Source organism: Panulirus ornatus, chromosome 61, assembly GCF_036320965.1.
Source record: "Panulirus ornatus isolate Po-2019 chromosome 61, ASM3632096v1, whole genome shotgun sequence".
NCBI lineage: Eukaryota > Metazoa > Arthropoda > Malacostraca > Decapoda > Palinuridae > Panulirus > Panulirus ornatus.
In genome coordinates this window covers 1,015,162-1,040,176 of record NC_092284.1, presented here as the reverse complement: position 1 = coordinate 1,040,176, position 25,015 = coordinate 1,015,162, and the positions used below count along the sequence as shown (strand labels likewise).

The 25,015-nt window shown below is 51.3% G+C and overlaps 1 protein-coding gene across 5 annotated transcripts in view; it reads right to left on the bottom strand.

Annotated features, from left to right (window-relative positions):
* Nucleotides 1-25,015, bottom strand: part of LOC139767469 (uncharacterized) — a 192,336-nt gene that overhangs the window by 64,603 nt on the left and 102,718 nt on the right. For all 5 annotated transcript variants that reach the window (XM_071696882.1, XM_071696883.1, XM_071696884.1 and 2 more), the window contains 3 exons: nucleotides 7,138-7,333; nucleotides 3,581-3,685; nucleotides 548-664 (listed from right to left, as the gene is read on the bottom strand). In XM_071696882.1, the coding sequence (XP_071552983.1) occupies nucleotides 548-664; nucleotides 3,581-3,685; nucleotides 7,138-7,333 (418 nt within the window). The remainder of the gene's footprint in view (nucleotides 1-547; nucleotides 665-3,580; nucleotides 3,686-7,137; nucleotides 7,334-25,015) is intronic.

Genomic DNA, 25,015 nt, shown 5'->3' with positions numbered 1-25,015 from the left:
CTACCACTTCTCTACTTACCTCTCTACCACATTCTACCACCGGTTCTCTACTTGGCTCAGTCCTCTCCCGACCACTTCAACACTTGCCACATTGTCATACAAGTCCAGGTAACAAAATGTTATCCTCCACGACCAAAATACATCAATATGATCCTGATGTTAACATACAGCTATACACACCGTTTTAACAAAACTAACATGAATGAACAACGAACTTTGTACGACGTAATTGTTAATATGAAAATCCTCTGAGAGGATGTTAATTGCAACATCAAAATGGGTCATAATATACCAGCTCTAAACATGGAGCGAGAAATGATGTTTATATAAACATCTCAATAAAAGGCATACAAGATCTGGATGTTAATGTTACCAAGATAATATTAACATCCAAGTAAGGCGCAAAGCAAACATGCGCCCCAAGTTTAACATTTTGCATTAAGAGAACTTGAGTAATGTAAACTGGAAGAGAGAGATAGTGAGAGTGGCACTTACCTGCAGGTCCTTCAGAGAGACAGAAACATGGTTGTGGGTTGTGCACACTTACCGGAGCAGGAGAATCCGTCACCCTCGTAACCAGGGAAGCAGGTACAGTAGAAGGAGCCGAGGGTGTTGCTGCACGTGGCGAACACGTCGCACGGACGGTATTTACACTCGTTCTCGTCTGGCGGGAGAGAGAGAGAGTGAGAGAGGTGAGGCACACGTGCAACACACACACATCTCGTCCCTGTGTGGCCAGGAAGAATATATAATACACACAACCTCTTACAACAGGATGGAGGGGGAAATATATATATATACACATCTAAATATAAACGTAAGACACATCTACGTCACACCTGGTGTGTGTGTGTAGGATGTCTGAGGGTTATAATAACAATAATCTGGGTTGTGATGATGGAGATGTGTTATGATTGCCGTCGACATCCGGGCTGGCCCGGGGGGCTCTTATGTAGTACACACACACACACACACACACCTGGACAACACATTACATCATGGTCGTCGTCTTCTTTGTTTCGTGTTATGAGGGAGGTGGATCGCCCACTTACTCCTGCTGATGACCCTTAATTAACCCTCACAAACTTTACGACCAGGAGGATCGTTGGACGACCCTGGTTCTGGGGGGGGGGGGGCCTTGACGGACACACACACGGCAGGATGTGGTCGTCTTTCCCTCAGGGTCAAGACTGGACAAGACGACCCCTTAACCTGACCCCCTTACCCAGCTACAGATGTGGTGCATAAACGACTCTAAGTGGGTCGTTAAGGACAACCTGTCGACGCAGGATATGCGTCAGGTCCAGACCTGAGGACCCTAACCATGGTCCACACAAGGACCCACCATGGACGCAGGACATGCGTCAGGTCCAGACCTGAGGATCCTGACCATGGTCCACACAAGGACCCACCATGGACGCAGGACATGCGTCAGGTCCAGACCTGAGGATCAAACAAGGACACTCACGTCCTACACTGCGATGGTTGGCACCTCCAGCCACAACTGTGGGAAGGAGCGGGTCCTATAGACGTCCCACCTTATCCTACGATCAAGACACGGACCACTAGGAAGATTCCTACGCCATGACGCATCCTTCAACTCCCCTACACCCATGTAGGCTGGTGGTGGTCACCATCTCGACCTGTCGTGGCCTCAATAGTAAACCCGGTTCAATGACTGACTTCGAGTTCCAGGTCGGTCAAGTGTGTGTGTGTGTGTGTGTGTGTGTGTGTGTGTGTGTGTCACTAAACAGGCCCCCCCCCCCCATCAACCATTCCCCTGTTCAAGAAGTCACTGCACCATCATCATTGCTGGAGGTCGTCTGAAGGTAGTAGCCAGGTGTGTGGGTGTGTGTGTGTGTGTCAGCAGGAGGAGGAGGAGACATAAATAGTGTCATTATACGCGTCATTTCTACGCGTTTCTTGTCTTAACGAGTCTGTCTGTGTCTGTCTGTCTGTCTGTGTGGTTGGGGGAGGGAGTTGCCAGGTACAGCTGCTGGCCAGAGCCCCCCCCCCCCCCCCCCCACTGCCCCACATTCCAAGACATATATTCCGCTGAGCCAATTTCCCTCCCCAACAACCAGTGGTCAATTTGCCGTAGCAGCTGCGGCAAGAACGTCCGCGCCTGCGGTCATAGCGCTGGGCGGCCGCGGGCCCAGCGCAAGGACGCCGCACTACCAACACCCCCATCTCCTTACCCCCCCCCCCCTTCCCCGCCCTTCGTCACGGGGCTGAAGGACGGGGGGGCCCCCCTTCCTCTACTTGACCCCCTCCCATACCAGCCACCGTCAACACCACGACGGCGGTACGAAGGGCCGTGACCTCTGACCCCTTCATAGTAAGGTCAGCGGAGGCCTCTCTCTCTCTCTCCAGGCAGGGGTCAGCAGCGCCAGTGCCTCAAGTATGGTCACACACACACACACACACACACACACACACACACACACACACGCACACACAACCTCTCCTCTGGTTGGTCGACTCCACTCCGTTCTGGACCATATAGCACAAACAAGAGGAAGCCTTTCTTCCCTTCCTCCTCCTCCTGCTGCCGCCGGCGGCATGAACAGCCGGATTGATCTACGAGGTCGTCTCTCACACCCACAGGAAATTCCACAAGGGCTTCTTGCAGTCCAGCTGGGGGGGTTCAGGTGGTGCACGAAAGGGATCCGGCTCTGCCGGACATACATACGGCGCCGTGAGGGTAGTCAGCTGACCAGAATAACAACAGCTGTTCGCCACAAAACAATGACACAGTTTATATATATATATATACACACACATCAAGACGCTCGTGGTCCATTCCGTGCACTCCTGTGGACAGCCAGGACAACACAGCTGGTCTGTGGTCGACCCAGTCCAGTCCTGGACGACCAAAATGACTGTACATGAACCAATTCGACCAGTTTGTCTACTGTGGTCGACCCATTCCACACCTGGACTACCAAAATGACTGTACATGAACCAATTCGACCAGTTTGTCTACTGTGGTCGACCCAGTCCACACCTGGACGACCAAATCAACATTGCATGAACCAGTTCGACCAGTTTCAATCTTAGTCTGTTGCAACTACAACAGACATTATGGGCGATGGTGTGTCAGCTCTCCAGCCTACACACACACACACACACACACATACACAATGACACACATGAAATGGTGAACGACGGTGGATGAAAACGTGAAATGGTAAGGGAGAACAGCTACACTAACGTGGGTGGAAGAAACGGTCAAGGAGGGAGTAAGGAGTTAACGAGGGGTTATGGGCTAGAGGGGGGGGGGGGTTAACGAGAGAAGAGGAGAGGCTTAACGTGCGGGGGTAGGGGAAAGATTAACGTGGATGTAACAAAGGTTTAACGAGGGAGTTAAAGATAACATGGGTTAACGAGGGAGTTAAAGCTAACATGGGTTAACGAGGGAGTTAAAGATAACATGGGTTAACGAGGGAGTTAAAGATAACATGGGTTAACGAGGGTTGAGGAAAGGTTAACCTGGGTGTAACATAGGATTAACGAGGGTCTTGCGATACCGTAATCAATTCAATGATATAACAAGGAAAGGTAGTTACTAATGACTCACCTGGTGATTCACAGCCACAACCACCGTAACCATCGTTACAGTGACACTGGCCGTCCAAACAGGCACCGTTGATGCACTTGTAACCCTGCGTGTACGGGCAGTTGTCTGTAAGGCAGATAAACAATCGTTAGTTGTTTGCACCAGCAGCAGACACGAACAGAATGTTTGCACGTAAAGTGACATGATCATGTTGGTTGTTTGTTATGGGATAAAGATGGATAACTGGTTGTTGTTGTTTGTGTGTGTGTGAGAGAGAGAGAGAGAGAGAGAGAGAGAGAGAGAGAGAGAGAGAGAGAGAGAGAGAGAGAGAGAGAGAATGTGATCACTGGTGTGTGAGACATTAGGGCCAGAGAGATAATGAGATATGAAGACATTAGAGACGGTGCATATCCTCTGCTCTCGTCAGGGTGAGGTACCACACACCGTTTTCTGTCTAGAGGACAAGGTGACGTGGGCCTTATCCTTACTGTCAAAACACAAACACACACACACACACACACACACACACGTCGACCGTTCCTTCTGTACGTCTTATCCTCCAGCTCACGACGGCGCGACCCTTGGGCTGGGCAACGGGGTACGACCCTCAGGGTAATGAAGGCGTGCCCTTTGACATGACCCTTATAAAGGCTCAGGACAAAGGCTAAAGGCCATTATACCCATGGGTCGTACTGTCGTGATCAAGGGTTGTACCGTTGTGATCAAGGGTTGTACCGTTGTGATCAAGGGTCGTACCGTCGTGGTCAAGGGTCGTACCGTCGTGGTCAAGGGTCGTACCGTCGTGGTCAAGGGTCGTACCGTCGTGGTCAAGGGTCGCACCATCGTGTTCAAGGGTCGCATCGTCGTGTTCAAGGGTCGTACCGTCGTGTTCAAGGGTCGCACCATCGTGTTCAAGGGTCGCATCGTCGTGATCAAGGGTCGTACCGTCGTGTTCGAGGGTTGCACCATCGTGTTCAAGGGTCGTACCGTCGTGTTCAAGGGTCGCACCATCGTGTTCAAGGGTCGTACCGTCGTGTTCGAGGGTCGTACCGTCGCGATCAAGGGTCGTACGGTCGTATTTTAAGATTCATAAGCAAGAAGAAGACGAACATGAAGAAGAGGTAAAGACGAGGAAGATGATTTTGATAATGGGGATGAGTTCCGCCACTTCCAGTGGTCTGTGATAAACACAGACCCTAATTTCCTGCGTGACTTCAAGGTCTGGATCCTTCTCCATCCTACAGTGACAAGGAGGAAGGACCTCTTCCTCCTCCTCCTCGTGATCAAGGTCTGGATCCTTCTCCTTCATCCTACAGTGACAAGGAGGAAGGACCTCTTCCTCCTCCTACAATGACAAGGAGGAAGGACCTCTTCCTCCTCCTCCTGCATGTGATCAAGGTCTGGATCCTTCTCGTTCATCCTACAGTGACAAGGAGGAAGGACCTCTTCCTCCTCGTGATCAAGGTCTGGATCCTTCTCCTTCATCCTGCAGTGACAAGGAGTAAGGACCTCTTCCTCCTCCTCCTGCATGTGATCAAGGTCTGGATCCTTCTCCTTCATCCTACAGTGACAAGGAGGAAGGACCTCCTCCCCCTGCATGTGATCAAGGTCTGGATCCTTCTCCTTCATCCTACAGTGACAAGGAGGAAGGACCTCTTCATCCACCTGATCAAGGTCTGGATCCTTCCTCCTACAATGACATGAAGGAAGGACCTTCTTCTTCCTCGTCCTCCTCCTGCACGTGATCAAAGTCTGGATCCTACATCTCTCAAGGGTCGTCCTTACGAGCTCGTGGTCGTGTTCGAGACGAGAGACTGTGTGTGGCGGACCAGGATGTGTGTTGCTGGTGGGTCACGAGAGAGAGAGAGAGAGAGAGAGTCATCAAGGACGTACACGTCATTCACTGATAAGCCCCAACGGCATTTCTCTATTAAGGACTGCTGACCCTGGAATGTGGAATGTCGCTTCTTCCCATTCCTCCCCTCCCACGTCTCGTTTTCTCCCATTCCTCCCCTCCCACGTCTCGTTTTCTCCTCAATTAGTAGGGTTGGGGCTAAATGTATTCCAAGCACCCCAGCCCGTCCGTGAACACGAGCCGGCAAGACACCAGGAGAATCTGGGTTACAGTTCCTGTATCAGACACCTCCCCCCCCCCCAAGCACCTGATACGTGAAGCATACGCGTCCTCACGCCTGCCCTGATCCGACCCAACCTCCCACGTTCACCTCAAATTATTACAACATTACTCCCCCACCCTCCCACCCCACCAACCCTTCCGTTGTTCTCAAGCCCACAAAGGAAAACGGCAAATCACTGTTCTACATTTCCCACGACGATGTTCTACAGTCTAACACGAAGGGTGGTGGAGGACCTTCATAACCTGAGGCAGTAACCTCGGGTTGTGTTCCGTCAGGTGGGAGGCAGGCACAACACGTAAACATTTCTCCTCTTATTCTTACAAATAAATCATCTAATTCTATATAAATCACTGTATTATCTACCATATAAATCACTGTATTATCTACCGAAGCATCAGTTTGCCTTGGTTCTTCCACTGCTGCATGATTCATGTAGTAAACATTACAACGACGCGGGTACTCGATAAACTTGTTAATCATATCACTGTGTCTTAATGAGACTTCTCCCAAGACTGATAACTTGTGAGGATTAGACGTTAATCCCAAAGAAACGTACGGACATTTCGATCATATCATACTGCGGAAAATTACACAAATGGAAGGTGAAGGCGAGTGGAAGAGGAGTGGAAGGTAAGAGCCACGGATGAGAGAGAGAAAGCCATCCTTGACACTAAGAAGCGACTGCTGTGTGTTATGGCATATATACATACTGCTATGTGAAGCATGGAAACAAACCATCGAAATATCTTAAGAATATGTATACATTACCTCCCACTACCTGACTCTCCTGCACCAGAAATCACTATTATGGGGGGGGGAGGGTCTGGGACGACGGTCAGAAGTGGGTGGTGTGTGTGTGTATGTGTGAGATTGTGTAATATAAGTGTAGGTCAACTCCGGAGGAAGTGTTCTGTGAGGCATCCTAGGCACGAGAGAGATCTTGTCACATCCTTGATCAGATGTTGGCAATGTTGGGTAGGGTAGACCGCCTGAGGAGAAAGTGCGACTCGAACATGTCTGGGGGACTGCGATTTCTGCCTGGATGCATCTCTGGTGGACTGGAGTTTAAGACTGGGTTGGAGGAAGGTAGTTCAGTGCTTCCTCGGGTCATTAGAACGAGTATGTGCTTCGTGTAGTAAACTGTGCTTGTGGGTGTGGAAGGTGAAGGAATAAAACTGGTGACAAACGAAAAATATATATGGGAAGGTGTGCACATTACACATGTTCCTGACACTTCACATGCAAACGTTCTAAGTTCTGTGAACTCTGAAAACATTTATATAAACACATGGTACATATATATATATATACGTGTCTGTTGGTTTAAACCACTCCTAGCAGATACCTTCAGCAGCCAGGCACATGAGCGGAACCTTCGACAAAAGAATAGATGGCTTTTGAAACAAATACTTCAAACAAAACAAAATGATCCAGACTTACTTGTGCATTTTAATTCATTTATATTTTCGTCCGATCCTAAAAAACAGTTGGGAGTCCCGTCACAGAGTTTAGAAACTTCAAATAACTGAAGCACATCTGTGGATTCATTAACCTGGCACCCGAAGTAGCCATCTTCGAGATTTAAGAAGAATATTTCTTTTTCTATTCCTTGTCCTAAGTTCACTTGAGCAGAAACCTGGAAAGAAAGACGGGGGGTGGTTAGTATATGAAGAAAAGTAGGGCGGGATAAGCACTCTCCGTAAAACATTATATATATAACCTTCATCTTATCCTGAACTTACCTCATTATACATTCTAATATACTTATTATTTTCTTTTTTTAAACAATTGACAGTTTCCTGCTTGACAAAAGAATTATACATGTATTTGTCAGAGAAACAATATACCGCGTTCGTACTTATATCACTATATGAACCGTGCAAAACACCTCCCTCCAGCCCTACCCTTCTCTAAAACCCCTAAAACAAGACATCATGGATATCTAACGATACAGAACACTGACCAACGAGCAAGAAGAGTCATTACGTGTGCCAACCTAACCCTCGAGATGGTACCTCCTCCAACACAGCCTTGACCAACGAGGAAGAGGAAGGTCGTTACGTGTGCCAACCTAACCCTCGAGATGGTACCTCCTCCAACACAGCCTTGACCAACGAGGAAGAAGAACGTCGTTACGTGTGCCAACCTAACCCTCGAGATGGTACCTCCTCCAACACAGCCTTGACCAACGAGGAAGAGGAAGGTCATTACGTGTGCCAACCTAACCCTCGAGATGGTACCTCCTCCAACACAGCCTTGACCAACGAGGAAGAGGAAGGTCGCTACGTGTGCCAACCTAACCCTCGAGATGGTACCTCCTCCAACACAGCCTTGAGCACTGTTGCCAAGTGTAGGGTGTTCGGGCGTGGCCCCCCGGGGGGTTGGAGGGACCCCCGGACGCCACGGTCGACACATAGCGGCCCCCATCGCCAACTACGGCTAGGCAATGAATATTTAATCGGTAATTTCGTTGTGTAGGCGGCGGACATGCGAGCCTTAACGTACTCCGTACGTCGTGCGAAGACGCACACAGAGACTCGCTGAGAGCAGCAACAGAGGGATAATACACCACGAAAGTGTTCTGTGGAAGGTCTTCAACATTAACGATTGAATTAATATCTCCCTCCCTGCCTCCCCCCGACCTCTTCCAGCGGGCCACCAGCACGACGAGTCTAGCGGAGCTGAGCCGGGCTGGACGGCGGGTACCAACTTGCCCGATAATATGGCTAAATATCAGCGCGTTGTCTAGTGAGCAAGTAACCAATGTTCAGGTGAGAGAGAGAGAAGAGCTGAGCGTGTGTGTGTGTGTGACTGTGTTGGGAAGAGGATGGGAACATGAGAGCAACTGTAGAGGGTAATAATGTTGACATGTGGCAGCGGGTCTGCGCGTGGGAGAGGCTGGTTCCCTTCTGCCAAGGATAACGACATTTCCAGTGGTACCTGCAGCAGTCCAGACCCCGAACCTCACACCGTCTCCCTGCCATATGTTCTATCCTTCCCTTCTATCCCTCCCGAGCCATCCCCATTCCAGCGCCGTCTGGGCGTCCCTCAACAACCCCCCCCCCACCCTGTGACAATGCCGTTCAAGATGTAGGCAAGAGTCATTAGTACTCACAACACAAGAGAGGACGAACAGGTTGTGGAGAGGAAGAAGAAAACAACTTTAGGAGTCACTCCGTCAGCAGGAGCAGAAGCCTGGCTCCTTCTCTGAGAGAGAGAGAGAGAGAGAGAGAGAGAGAGAGAGAGAGAGAGAGAGAGAGAGAGAGAGAGAGACAGACAGACAGACAGACAGAGAGAGACAGACAGAGAGACAGAGACAGAGAGACAGACAGACAGACAGAGAGAGAGAGAGAGAGAGAGAGAGAGAGAGAGAGAGAGAGAGAGAGAGAGAGAGAGAGACAGAGAGAGCCGAGCGTCCCACACGCCAGCGAGTGTCCCGTTCACTCCCTAAGAGAGTGTGACTCACACCAACACGTCCTCCTTCACATTTCTCCACCTCCTGCTGACCGTCACACACACACACACACACACACACACACGGGGACAACAATGTGTACATATAAACCTACACTGAACCATCGAGAGATTTCGTGTGTGTGAATATGTCGTCCACACACACACACACCCGGGGACAACAATGTGTACATATAAACCTACACTGAACCATCGAGAGATTTCGTGTGTGTGAATATGTCGTCCACACACACACACACACACACACACACGGGGACAACAATGTGTACATATAAACCTACACTGAACCATCGAGAGATTTCGTGTGTGTGAATATGTCGTCCACACACACACACACACACACACACACACAGTCTCCATCCCGAGTAAGGGGGGACGGCCTGCCATGTGAAGGATCCCCGGCGGACCCCACGTGAATGGAATACTGGATCAGCTCTGCTCTGTCCTTCACGATCCTCAACGCCATATGCCAGTAGATCTCCCTCCGCCCACCCACCATGTCCTGGGGCTTCCTTAACCCACTACAGTGAGGCCCAGGTTAACACACGCACCAAGATGCAGGCATGACCCACCATGTCCTGGGGCTTCCTTAACCTACTACAGTGAGGCCCAGGTTAACACACGCACCAAGATGCAGGCATGACCCACTGTCACGCCTAGCCGTTCTGTATAACCCCGTCTCCTTCCATCTAATATGTCGCCTGTCCGCGTCCTCCTGCAGCTGCGTAAAAGCTGCGCTCTCTCTCCCCAGCTGTTCTACGTGCAGCTGATCCTGTAGCCACAACCCCCCCGTGATATATAGAGATATAACAGCCTATATAAGATCCTTCCATGAACAACTTGAAATCTCGGACATGATATATAGAGTCCTTGGGGTACAGGGAGGGAGGGACTGTACCCAAGATGGCACAGTACTGATAAGGAATTGAGTCTTGACGTCATTATCATCCTGAGTGGGTCATGACCTTGTGGGGCATTAGCTGTTAACAGCCCTCAGGAGGGAAGGGGGGGGGGGGGGGGAGGATCCTTCAGTTGTGCATCATTCAACGCGTACAAGTCCTGTTCAGGTCTTGGCTAGTCCTTCATCTGCCGTGGCAGTAAAATCGTTATGTGCGAGTATCCTACTGAAGGATAATCTAAGGAAAAGCTTCAACAGGAGAAAATCCTTGACACGAGGATCCTCCGGCTGAGGAAATATGAGCGATGTAACCGAGGCGTGAATCCTTCGAGGGCGTCATCCTTCAACTGTAGACACTGTACAAGGATTGTAGAGTCGAACATCCTATGAACCAGTGAGGCACGGCAGCTTTTAACTGACCATCCTTCAGGGATCCTTTAAGGCCATATCCCTAAGGCTGGGCCTACAATCCTTCACCCAGTGCTCGGTAAGGCAAGGAAAATCAAGGCGATCCTAGTACTGGAGTCCTTCTGGTGGTATAATGTATACGACTCGTGTATATCCTACGTCGTCCTTCTAGATGCATGTATCGTACCTAGTCAGCTCTGACCCGGCCTCCGCCCACGCTTGGCTGTGTATCCTTCAATCATCCTACCACGGACATGACTCGTCTGAAGGATGGCCCAACCGAAAGCAGGGTGAGCAGCATCCTTTCACTGTCCCTGAGGCGCTGGATCTTTGACATCCTCCAGCCGGCGGGTTACGAAGCGAAGGACTCCCGCTCTCCCCGGCGATCGAGGATACCCTCCCTCGGGGTTCCTCACTCCACGAAGCCCTCAGAAAGACGTCAGGAAACCTTCCGGGGGAGGTCCTGTGTCCGCTCGTGTCCGCTCACACAGACGGGCCGAGGAGGTGGACTCCTTGTGTGTGTGTGTGTGTGTGTGGAGGGGAGCGTAGGGGCGGGGAGGTAGAAGAAGAGAAGGGAGCTGGAGGGAGCTGGAGGGCGCTTCGTGACCTTGACTCCCTCCCTCCCTCCACGACACGGTTCATGTGTCCGTGTCCTGACGGTGACCGCGGAACCGCCATCACAGCAGGCAACCGCCTTTGCATCGCATGACGTCCGGCTCAAGACCAGGTGGGTCACACAGAAGACCAGGTGGGTCACACAGAAGACCAGGTGGGTCACACAGAAGACCAGGTGGGTCACACAGAAGACCAGGTGGGTCACAGTGACCCGGCATGACGCACAGCAACAGTGTGAAGAGTGACAGCTACAGTTACCTACCCCCAGCCTGCTGGCACACAAGATGGAGTGAGGGGAGGTGGCTGTTGTGAGGGGGGGGGGGGGGGCACGCGGACGGAGACATCCCCGGACGGCACAGCACAGCAGGGCAGGGCAGTCAGCGTCGTCCGCAGGACTCTCTCTCTCTCTCTGAAGGATCCCGATTTGAGCAACGTCCTTCGGCGCCCTTCCTTCACCCCCCTTCCTCCTCCTCCTCTCCGCCCTCGGGCCACGAGCGTTCCAGGGAGCACAACGGCCCTCACTCCCTCCCTCCCTCCCTCCCTCACCCTTGTGACCGTCATTACCGGGGAGGGAGGGGAAGGGAGGGGGGGCCTCAATTGCGGTCCCCCCCCCCCCCAACGACCCCGGGATTGGCCCACGTAATGGTGAGGCAGGGAGGGGGGGGTGTAGGACCGGACCCCCCCCCTCCCTCCTGCGTGAGTATCATAACAGAAGCTCTGCTGGTGTTGCACCCGACACATCCTTCCTTCTTTCCCTCGGACAATGGGAGCGTCTCCTTCAGCCGTCAGGGTGAGCGCGGGTCTTCCTCCCTGACTTACGGAGAGGGAGAGAATCTCTCTCTCTCTCTCTCTCTCTCTCTCTCTCTCTCTCTCTCTCTCTCTCTCTCTCTCTCTCTCTCTCTGCCACACCAGCAGGTGCTGAAGTGGGCAACGCTCCCACAGTAATTTGTGTGTGTGTGTGTGTGTGTGGGGTGCCTACTGGCAGCCTGAGGGGTTGCGTGATGCAGCCTGGGGGAGGAGAGGAGGGGGGGGGGGGAGGAGCCACGCAACCTGCTGTAGGCAACAACTCCTTGAGAGAGAGAGAGAGAGAGAGAGAGAGAGAGAGAGAGAGAGAGAGAGAGAGAGAGAGAGAGAGAGAGAAGCAACAGTGTTGCGAAAGAGAAAATGGGTTCAAGGCTGAGAGAGACGGGGGAAGGTAACACTGGGAGACGAACTGGCTCTTTGGACTCGGTGGTTGGTTGGCTGAGAGAGAGAGAGAGAGAGAGAGAGAGAGAGAGAGAGAGAGAGAGAGAGAGAGAGAGCAACGGGGGGCCGCCCATGGTCGAAACATGGCATAAGTTCGAATCCTGGTTGGGGCAGTTGGTCCGCCGTCAACCCAGCTGTTCATCCCGGGCCGATATAGGTGCGTGACCAGTCGGCCACCACCCACACAACTCGTCCAGGCACCAGTTCGATTCCCCTTGACTCCACGATGTTTGAGCGTCTTGTATATACCACAGTCCCCCCCACACCCTGGCCCTCACACCTTCCACGAACCCCCCCCCCCCCCCACTACCTGCAGGAGCGCCCTCGCCTCGGGTCTGGTCGGCCTCGGGTCTGGTCGAGACATACTCGCCTCGGGTCTGGTCGAGACATACTCGCCTCGGGTCTGGTCGAGGTATACTCGCCTCGGGTCTGGTCGAGACATACTCGCCTCGGGTCTGGTCGAGACATACTTGCCTCGGGTCTGGTCGAGACATACTCGCCTCGGGTCTGGCCCGAGGTATACTCGCCTCGGGTCTGGTCGAGACATACTCGCCTCGGGTCTGGTCGAGGCATATGAACACAAATCCTGCAATATCATCATAGGCGTCCTGAACCTGGTCGACCGACCTGTTTCTTCCCGGATTCGGGAAACGGAGTTTACAGGATGCCTGGTCGACACTTCCCGGATCTGCCAGGTAGGAGGAAGCAGGCGAGAACGAGGAGCAGGTCTCGTGGCGAACGAGACGGGAACGAGGAGCAGGTCTCGTAGCGAACGAGGACAGGTCTCGTAGTGAAAAACTTCTCGCTGTATGGTGAGACCCAACACTTCCCTGCTCCTGCGTGCAGCGCAGGCAGCCTCGAAGCTGTGTACATAATTACTCACGAACCTCAACACAGGTGATGACCTTGCCTCACAACCACAATGACCCCATCAACACTGACCTGACCCCTGACCTGACCTCAACACGTACAGCAACTACCTGGCTCGTCCTTGAAGAAGGTCAACGCCAGGAAAGGTTCGAGGCGCTGGAGGAAGAGCGACTAATGAAGGGTTTTCCTTGTTACATGATGGTGTGGGACTCACTCAAGGTCAACCTTGTACACGTGAGGACCACCGCCTCACTCAAGGTCAACCTTGTACACGTGAGGACCACCGCCTCACTCAAGGTCAACCTTGTACACGTGAGGACCACCGCCTCACTCAAGGTCAACCTTGTACACGTGAGGACCACCGCCTCACTCAAGGTCAACCTTGTACACGTGAGGACCACCGTCTCACTCAAGGTCAACCTTCAACACGTGAGGACCACCGCCTCACTCAAGGACAACCTTCAACACGTGAGGACCACCGCCTCACTCAAGGTCAACCTTCAACACGTGAGGACCACCGCCTCACTCGAGGACAACCTTGTACACGTGAGGACCACCGCCTCACTCGAGGACAACCTTGTACACGTGAGGACCACCGCCTCACTCGAGGACAACCTTGTACACGTGAGGACCACCGCCTCACTCGAGGACAACCTTGTACACGTGAGGACCACCGCCTCACTCGAGGACAACCTTGTACACGTGAGGACCACCGCCTCACTCAAGGTCAACCTTGTACACGTGAGGACCACCGCCTCACTCGAGGACAACCTTGTACACGTGAGGAACACCGCCTCACTCAAGGACAACCTTGTACACGAGGAGGATCTTTGGTCTTACTCAAGGTCGACCTCCCTCGCATGAGGACCTGGTCATTACTCAAGGAGCACCTCCACCCTCCTCCTCCTCCAACCAAATAACACGTTCCACATTTATTCATTTTTTTTTTGTGTGTAACAAACACACGTTATCTCGTCCTGATCACGTGACGTCCGGAGACCAAGTGTGTTTCATTAACTGCTGACTTGCCCACCCAGGCACTCACCAAGCAAGTAAGCAAACAAGCAAATAAGTAAGCAAATAAGAAAGTAAATAAGCAAGCAAGCAAATAAGCAAGTAAATAAGAAAGCAAGCAAGTAAGAAAATAAGCAAGCAGGCAGGCAAGCAAGCAAGCAAGCAAATAAGCAAGCAAGCAAGCAAATAAGCAAGTAAATAAGCAAGCAAGCAAGTAAGCAAATAAGCAAGCAAGCAAATAAGCAAGCAAGTAAATAAGCAAGCAAGTAAATAAGCAAGCAAGCAAGCAGGTAAGCCAGCCAGCCGGTATTGCATGCATTATTCTAGCAGTGGGTAATGTGTGTGTGTGTGTGTGTGTGTGTGTGGAAAATGTTGGGGTGATGATAAGTATTGAGATGCAGGAAACTAGCTCCCCGGGGAGGAGGGGAGATTACGGGGCACGTCAGGGGTGAGGATCACTATATACATGGAGTTAAACTCCCCGAGATGCAACGCCTTTACACACACACACACACACACATATATATATATATATATATATATATATATATATATACTTCCCACGTATTCCCTGTGTGTCGTAGAAGGTGACTAAAAGGGGAGGGAGCGGGGGGCTGGAAATCCTCCCCGCCCCAGCAGGGCACTGGGGGACGTCCCTGCCCCAGCAGGGCACTGGGGGACGTCCCTGCCCCAGCAGGGCACTGGGGGACGTCCCTGCCCCAGCAGGGCACTGGGGGACGTCCCTGCCCCAGCAGGGCACTGGGGGACGTCCCTGCCCCAGCAGGGCACTGGGGGACGTCCCTGCCCCAGCAGGGCACTGGGGGACGTCCCTGCCCCAGCAGGGCACTGGGGGACGTCCCTGCCCCAGCAGGGCACTGGGGGACGTCCCTGCCCCAGCAGGGCACTGGGGGACGTCCCTGCCCCAGCAGGGCACTGGGGGACATCCCTGCCCCAGCAGGGTACTGGGGGACGTCCCTGCCCCAGCAGGGCACTGGGGGACGTCCCTGCCCCAGCAGGGTACTGGGGGACGTCCCTGCCCCAGCAGGGTACTGGGGGACGTCCCTGCCCCAGCAGGGCACTGGGGGACGTCCCTGCCCCAGCAGGGCACTGGGGGACGTCCCTGCCCCAGCAGGGCACTGGGGGACGTCCCTGCCCCAGCAGGGTACTGGGGGACGTCCCTGCCCCAGCAGGGTACTGGGGGACGTCCCTGCCCCAGCAGGGTACTGGGGGACGTCCCTGCCCCAGCAGGGTACTGGGGTACATCCCTGCCCCAGCAGGGTACTGGGGGACGTCCCTGCCCCAGCAGGGTACTGGGGGAGAGTAGCCTGGGGGGGTGGGACAGTTACCGTACCCCCGCTGGACGTTTGCCCATATGCAAATGAAGCAACACTTGACCCCCCCCTCCCCCCCACCTCAGGCAGCAGGTTGGCCTTGAGTGCTTATTGGCCGCCTTGCTTGCCCTCCCTCACCCCCTCACCCTCTCTCTCTCCAACACTAGCGCCACCACTAACTCCACCACTAACTCCACCACCACCGTCTGGACGCGACTCGTCACCACGACCTGGAACACCAGTTCAGCACAACCCACGACCTCTCTCTCTCTCTCTCTCTCCTGCCCACGATGTAATCACCATGATGACGACACTTAACTACCCAACTGCCTGCTCCCCCCCTCCCCCCTCTACTGTGCCAACAGACAAGCCACACAGACTATCACAACAGCACTTGATGACCTGAGGTCACGACAGGTGGACGTGGCCAGCTGCCCGAGCGCTGCAGGTCCCTGAAATAAGGTTGGCAGGGACTTGCTGGAGCGAACAGCATGGGAAGGTCTCTCTCTCAAATATATATATATATATATATATATATATATATATATATATATATATATATATATATATAAATATATATATATATATATATATATATATATATATATATATATATATATATATATATATATATATATATATTGCTATGAGTCCACGGGGAAAAATGAAACACGATAAGTTCCCAAGTGCACTTTCGCGTAATAATCACATCAACAGGGGAGGCACAAGAGAAATATATGTCAGTTTATATATATATATATATATATATATATATATATATATATATATATATATATATATATATATATATATATATTCAAGGCTTATCTCAAATCAAACACGAAAAAGCTTGCAGAAAAACGCAACATGCGTTGCCCCCTTTTCAGTAGGTAATGAAGACGGTGTTGTGTTGTGAGGCACAAGTGTGAGGTGAAGGTACATTATGAGGCGAGGTTCCACCAGCGGTGGACAACATGATGATGTGGTACTGCACTCCACCCGTGCCTCAGGTGTTGGCAACCCCCACACAACAGTTGGGTGCTGCTGGGCTGGGGGGTTCATATAGCCCGCCTGATGTGGGGGGGGGGGGGTCTCTCAGGCATGAACTACACCACACACACACACACACACACACCATCTCGTCACACACAGTAACCAACACCTCAACGCGGTGACGACGCCTTCAACCCGTTTTCTGTAACAACATACCAAGACCTGTGACAATGGCTGTTACTCTCACTGGGTGACATGACCAACTCGTCTCCTGCCCCCCCCCCCCCCACCAAGCACCCCAGAAGCTCCGGACCCCAGGTAATGGTCAGGCAGGGGGGGGGGCGCCCCACCCCCTGTCTCCCCCAGGCCGGGGCGTGAGTGACCCACGGGGTGGCCCTTTCTTCAGCGTACGACCCCACGACATGACCCATGTGTTCTTCCTCATGACGTCGACTGCCAGGGTAACTGGATAAGAGAGAGAGAGAGAGAGAGAGAGAGAGAGAGAGAGAGAGAGAGAGAGAGAGAGAGAGAGAGAGAGATCTTCACCTCTACTTTTATCTACCATAGCCATCAGTAGCCTCCCCCCCCCTACGTTGTACTCGTTGTAGACCAAGTTGAACACCTCTGAGGTCATGAGGTCAAGGTGACCCCCCCCGACCCCCCCTCAACCTGTTCTCTGAACAATAGAACACATGTGTGTGTGTGTGTGTGTGTGTGTGTGTGTGTGTGTGTGTGAGGGAGTCGCCCCCCCCAGGGCAGGTAGGTCGACCCAAGCCAGTGGACCACCAGCAACATCACCCCCCTCCCCCCCAAGTGTGATGTGACGCTGGGCAACCCCCCCCCCCTAACTCACTACTCATGAACACCTCATTCACTCATCACATGTATCGTGAGTGTGGCAGAATGGTGTACGACATAGAGATCTCTCTCATACAGCCCGTCTCCCATCTCTCTCTCTCCGTCTCCCTCCCTCCGCGTCACACACCTACATCCTCCCTCCCTCCCTCCGCGTCACACACCTACATCCTCCCTCCCTCCCTCCGCGTCACACACCTACACCCTCCCTCCCTGCGCGTCACACACCTACATCCTCTCAACCAACCGAGGGTGTATGCAAATGAGACGAAACTTCCTTTTCACCCGTACACAATGGCGTCGACCCCACCTATACACGTCACCACTACAGAGGCGAGTCCAGACGACCGACGGAGGCTTTTACCACAACCACAACCATCACAACCACAACCATCACAACCACAACTGTCTGGCACGATGCACGTGATACACAGAGGCATTATGAATGACTGAGAAGATGTCGTCGTCTTCCATAACTTATTAATATATTTCTAATATCTGCAACCTTGTGAGAGAGCCAGGACACTTGTGAGAGAGCCAAGTGAGAGAGTCAGGACACTTGTGAGAGCCAGTGAGAGAGCCAGGACACTTGTGAGAGCCAGTGAGAGAGTCAGGACACTTGTGAGAGCCAGTGAGAGAGCCAGGACACTTGTGAGAGCCAGTGAGAGAGCCAGGACACTTGAGAGCCAGTGAGAGAGCCAGGACACTTGTGAGATCCAGTGAGAGAGCCAGGACACTTGTGAGAGAGCCAAGTGAGAGCCGAAGTGTGTATCACTCTCCCACATACAACATTCTCTGCCCCAGCTGTTCATCTATGATTCTCCGACGCCACATTCGACACACATGTTTACGATGGTCGACCACTCCTTTAAGATGAACCATATTGACGATAGTGGTAGTAGTAGTAGTAGATGTAGTAGTAGTAGTAGTAGATGGTGATAGTAGTAGTAGATGTTGATAGCAGAAGTAGCTGTGCAGTGTTGTATAAAGTCTACTTCTGTTCCACAGACACAGATACACACTCTACGTCTGTTCCACACAGACACACATACACTGTTCCATAGACACAGTCCACGACTGTTCCACACAGACACACATACACTGTTCCATAGACACAGTCCACGACTGTTCCACACAGACACACATACACTGTTCCATAGACACAGTCCACGACTGTTCCACACAGACACACATACACTGTTCCATAGACACAGTCCACGAGTGTTCCACACAGACATACATACACTGTTCCACACAGATACACATATACTGTTCCATAGACACAGTCCACGACTGTTCCACACAGACACACATACACTGTTCCACACAGATACACATATACTGTTCCATAGACACAGTCCACGAGTGTTCCACACAGACACACATACACTGTTCCATAGACACAGTCCACGAGTGTTCCACACAGATACACATACACTGTTCCACACAGATACACATATACTGTTCCATAGACACAGTCCACGAGTGTTCCACACAGACACTCATACACTGTTCCATAGACACAGTCCACGACTGTTCCACACAGACACACATACACTGTTCCACACAGATACACATATACTGTTCCATAGACACAGTCCACGAGTGTTCCACACAGACACACATACACTGTTCCACACAGATACACATACACTGTTCCATAGACACAGTCCACGACTGTTCCACACAGACATACATACACTGTTCCATAGACACAGTCCACGAGTGTTCCACACAGATACACATACACTGTTCCACACAGACACACATACACTGTTCCATAGACACAGTCCACGAGTGTTCCACACAGACATACATACACTGTTCCATAGACACAGTCCACGAGTGTTCCACACAGATACACATACACTGTTCCATAGACACAGTCCACGACTGTTCCACACAGACACACATACACTGTTCCATAGACACAGTCCACGAGTGTTCCACACAGACACACATACACTGTTCCACACAGATACACATATACTGTTCCATAGACACAGTCCACGAGTGTTCCACACAGACACACATACACTGTTCCACACAGATACACATACACTGTTCCATAGACACAGTCCACGAGTGTTCCACACAGACACACATACACTGTTCCACACAGATACACATATACTGTTCCATAGACACAGTCCACGAGTGTTCCACACAGACACACATACACTGTTCCATAGACACAGTCCACGAGTGTTCCACAGACACAGAGACACAGTCATCAACGTCTGTGCCAGAGGGGCTGCCTTCCCTCACCACACCTGAACAGCTGTCGTCTCCTTCCATCATTTTACCGAACAATAAACATATGACTACACAACCACACACCAACCACACACTCTCCTCCCACCACACAACCACACACTCTCCTCCCACCACACACTCTCCTCCCACCACACAACCACACACTCTCCTCCCACCACACACTCTCCTCCCACCACACACTCTCCTCCCACCACACAACCACACACTCTCCTCCCACCACACACTCTCCTCCCACCACACAACCACACACTCTCCTCCCACCACACACTCTCCTCCCACCACACACTCTCCTCCCACCACACAACCACACACTCTCCTCCCACCACACACTCTCCTCCCACCACACAACCACACACTCCCCTCCCACCACACACTCTCCTCCCACCACACAACCACACACTCTCCTCCCACCACACAACCACACACTCCCCTCCCACCACACACTCTCCTCCCACCACACAACCACACACTCTCCTCCCACCACACACTCTCCTCCCACCACACAACCACACACTCTCCTCCCACCACACACTCTCCTCCCACCACACACTCTCCTCCCACCACACAACCACACACTCTCCTCCCACCACACACACTCCTCCCACCACACACTCTCCTCCCACCACACAACCACACACTCTCCTCCCACCACACACTCTCCTCCCACCACACAACCACACCCTGGGGTGCTACACACACACACACACACTCACACACACTACGGACCAGTGATAGTCTGAATGCTGTGTAGGTGTGGCGGTCAGCCCTCATCCAACCCAGGTGTTCATCTTTCCATCGGACCCGGTCGATAAATGGGTACCTGACCTAAGCTTACGTGTGTGTGTGTGTGTGTGTGTGTGTGTGTGTGTGTGTGTGTGTGTGTGTGTGTGTGTGTGTGTGTGTGTACGTACAGAGCAGTAAACACATGGTACACACATGCAAGGCTAAGAGGATGAAGGGGGGGGGGGGGGCGCCCTTCGAGGCCCCCCCTCCCCCCCAGAGTACAAACAGGTAATTACACACAAACTGGCGCGACCAACCGCGAGGAGTGCGCCTAATTGCGGCGCGAGTTTCACTTTTTCGCGAATTGTTATTTTTTCTTTTGAGAGAGAGAGAGAGAGAGAGAGAGAGAGAGAGAGAGAGAGAGAGAGAGAGAGAGAGGGAGAGAGAGAGAGAGAGGTATAACCCACTTGATATTCTACTGAAAACGAAGAATTATTCGTTGCACATCTGTGATCAATGTGTGTGTGTGTGTGTGTGTGTCAGCCAGCAGGGAAGACCCCCCCGCCCTACAATGGGCCGGTTCACAGTGGTCAACCCGGGCCCCGGTGTTTCTAGGACAGTGAAAGTGCACAACCCGCGCGGTGCCGGCACGGCTGCTACGATATCTGACCCGGGGAAGACACGGGTACATGACGTGTCATGACCAGAACACACGGCACACGTACACGTCATGTGCATACGGGACTTCACATCTACACGGAGGGCGGCCCTGCAGCAAGCATAATGATGCGTCGAACACACTTTAAAGCGCATAATGGCGTCAGGCAGGGGGGGGGGGAGGGGAGAGGCATCATGACGTCATGCATGGGATGGGGCCCTTAGGTGGGGCATCATGACGTCATGCAGGACGTGAGGGGAGTGGGGGAGGTGGTGATGATGTCATGCACCCTGAGGGTTGGTTACCTGCCACTCCCTCCCGTGCACGTCATCCTGCCGCACGCAACGCACGAGAGAGAGAGAGAGAGAGAGAGAGAGAGAGAGAGAGAGAGAGAGAGAGAGAGAGAGAGAGAGAGAGAGGACATTCCGTGGTGTGGAGCACGACGCGTCCGGGAGTGACGTATATGGGGGCGACAGGGGAGGAGACAGCTATACAGGGGAGGATACTGGGGTGTGTAATAACCTCCCCACCCAAGAGTTGAGACGTGATAATACAGGAGGAAGCACTGAACGAGACGTGTCCGAGTGGAGGTGAACGTGGCGCCAAGAAGTGATGACACAAGGGAGTAACCAGTGATGAAGTGGAGGAGGATATGGCGTGTGTGGGAGAGGCAGGGAGAGGTCAAGGTTCAAGGGAGTGTGTGACGACCGTGGGAGACCGCAGGTACTACAAGACGAGGACGAGAGGCGGGTGTGCACTGCTCCACACATCTCCAACACAGGACGAGAGGCGGGTGTGCACTGATCCACACATCTCCAACACAGGACGAGAGGCGGGTGTGCACTGCTCCACACATCTCCAACACAGGACGAGAGGCGGGTGTGCACTGCTCCACACATCTCCAACACAGGACGAGAGGCGGGTGTGCACTGCTCCACACATCTCCAACACAGGACGAGAGGCGGGTGTGCACTGCTCCACACATCTCCAACACAGGACGAGAGGCGGGTGTGCACTGCTCCACACATCTCCAACACAGGACGAGAGGCGGGTGTGCACTGCTCCACACATCTCCAACACAGGACGAGAGGCGGGTGTGCACTGATCCACACATCTCCAACACAGGACGAGAGGCGGGTGTGCACTGCTCCACACATCTCCAACACAGGACGAGAGGCGGGTGTGCACTGCTCCACACATCTCCAACACAGGACGAGAGGCGGGTGTGCACTGCTCCACACATCTCCAACACAGGACGAGAGGCGGGTGTGCACTGATCCACACATCTCCAACACAGGACGAGAGGCGGGTGTGCACTGCTCCACACATCTCCAACACAGGACGAGAGGCGGGTGTGCACTGATCCACACATCTCCAACTCTGAAGGATCGTTGTAAATCAGGGGAGAAAGGGGTCTTAACAACCTCGTTAGGCCCGTAACTAAGCGACCAGTAGTTCGTTTGCAAGTCACGAGGGGTTAGGACTTAACCACCTCGTTTATCCCGTAACTATGTGGCCAGTAGTTCGTGATGTAAGGTCGACAACAGCTGTATGTAAGATGGTCTACGCGACTCTACAGGGTGTGTGTGTGTGTTTCATAACTGCTCATATAGACGTGCAATTCCTCCCTGATCATCCAGACGAAGTGTTAACAACCTTCAACTACAACATTGTGAGGTTAGGGTCAAGTTATCATGACAGATAGTCTTATCTATGTAACCAAAATAAACACATGCTTTCCTCTGTGTTATTATTATCATCAATTATCACACACATGACTGTACCATCCTGGACGTTGGCAGGAAACAACCACTTGACATTCTCTCAAAACATAAACACAACAATGTGACAACACAAGAATGTGACAAATGAACATAAGAATGTGACAAATAAAGACATGTGACAAATAAACATAAGTATATATTGATCCCGACCAGCGCTACGGTAGGAACACACGAACACTTCCGGCCCCACAACACACACCCGGGTCAAACCTCAGATCCGCCAGGTCCTGACCTTGCCGTCACGGGGGTCACGTGACCTGCCAACCAGAGTGACCCCAGCCAGGGTGCAGTAACCCCCCCTCACCCCAACCTCATCCAAGACCTCTGCTGGTAAGTATGGGAAACGAACTCCAATATATATATTATATATATATATATATATATATATATATATATATATATATATATATATATATATATATATATATATATATATATATATTGCAAAGGATCACAATTTTGCGCGTGATCAAGATATTCCTATGGGTCCACGGGGGAAAATGAAATACGAAAATTTCCCAGGTGCACTTTCGTGTAATAATCACATCATCAGGGGAGACACAAGAGAGAAATATAACAGTCAGTTGATATACATCGAAGAGGTGAAGCTACGACGCTGTTTGGTAAACATGTGATTGTCCAATCACATTTGGACAATCACATGTTTACCAAATGGCGTCCTAGCTTTGTCTCTTCGATGTATATCAACTGACTGTTATATTTCTCTCTTGTGTCTCCCCTGATGATGTGATTATTACACGAAAGTGCACTTGGCAACTTTTCGTGTTTCATTTTCCTCGTGGACTCATAGGAATATATATATATATATATATATATATATATATATATATACATATATATATAAACCAACTGAAAGTAAACCAGCAATTCATTAAAAGTGTTAATGAAAGCGAAGCTGCTGCTGACGACTTGATAAGCAATCAATTATCGCTAATTATCGGAAACTTTTGTGTTCCCGCGGCAGACTTCAGCCACACATGAACAACAACATGTGATGATAACATGGGTAATTAAGGCAACCAATCACAGCTGCTGGTTAGGGCGGAACCATGGGAGGGCGTCGTTATGTAGCGAGCTGCAGAGGTTATCGCACACAGGAGTTGAGGAAGCAACATCAATGTGAGCAAATAACACACACAGACAGACAGACTGGTGTGGGTGCCTGCTGGCTGTGTCAACATGGCGTCCGTCACGCCCGCAGACCTGAACAAAAGCGGCCAACATGGCCGACTGTTTACTAATCGTGAGTCCCCGCACCACTGTTTCACACACCACAAAACAAAAGACGAACACACACACACACACACACATTACGCAACATTCTCAAAACATCTTCTTTATATATATAAACCAATTTACGGGTCTACATCATCTTTATATATATAAACCTAACTTGCAAGTTACGGGTCTACGATATTTCATCTCGTCGTCTACAATAAAATATATAAATGTAACAATTATCGCATTGACCTCTGGAAATATAAATAAAAACAACGCATTTTCTGTTACAGTTGTGACGTGGATTTGAAAACGAGATGCCTGTAGCCACTATGTAGTTATAAGAACCCTTATATATATATATATATATATATATATATATATATATATATATATATATATATATATATATATATATATATATTTCTTTTTTAAACTATTCGCCATTTCCCGCGTTAGCGAGGTAGCATTAAGAACAGAGGACTGGGCCTTTGAGGGAATATCCTCACCTGGCCCCCTTCTCTGTTCCTTCTTTTGGAAAATTAAAAAAAAAAAAACGAGAGGGGAGGATTTCCAGCCCCCCGCTCCCTCCCCTTTTAGTCGCCTTCTACGACACGCAGGGAATACGTGGGAAGTATTCTTAATCCCCTATCCCCAGGGATAATATATATATATATATATATATATATATATATATATATATATATATATATATATATATATATATATATATATTGATTCACACCCCTGAGAGATTACCCCAGCAGCACATTACACCCCAGATACAACTTAAGACACCCGTCACTTCCCCACCCACTCTTAGACCATCACCACCACATGACTCCCCCAGAGAATCATAACCAAGCCATCCCCCCCAGACAACCATCACCGACGCTACAACCCCCGGAGAATCTTAACCCCATGTCCGTCAACT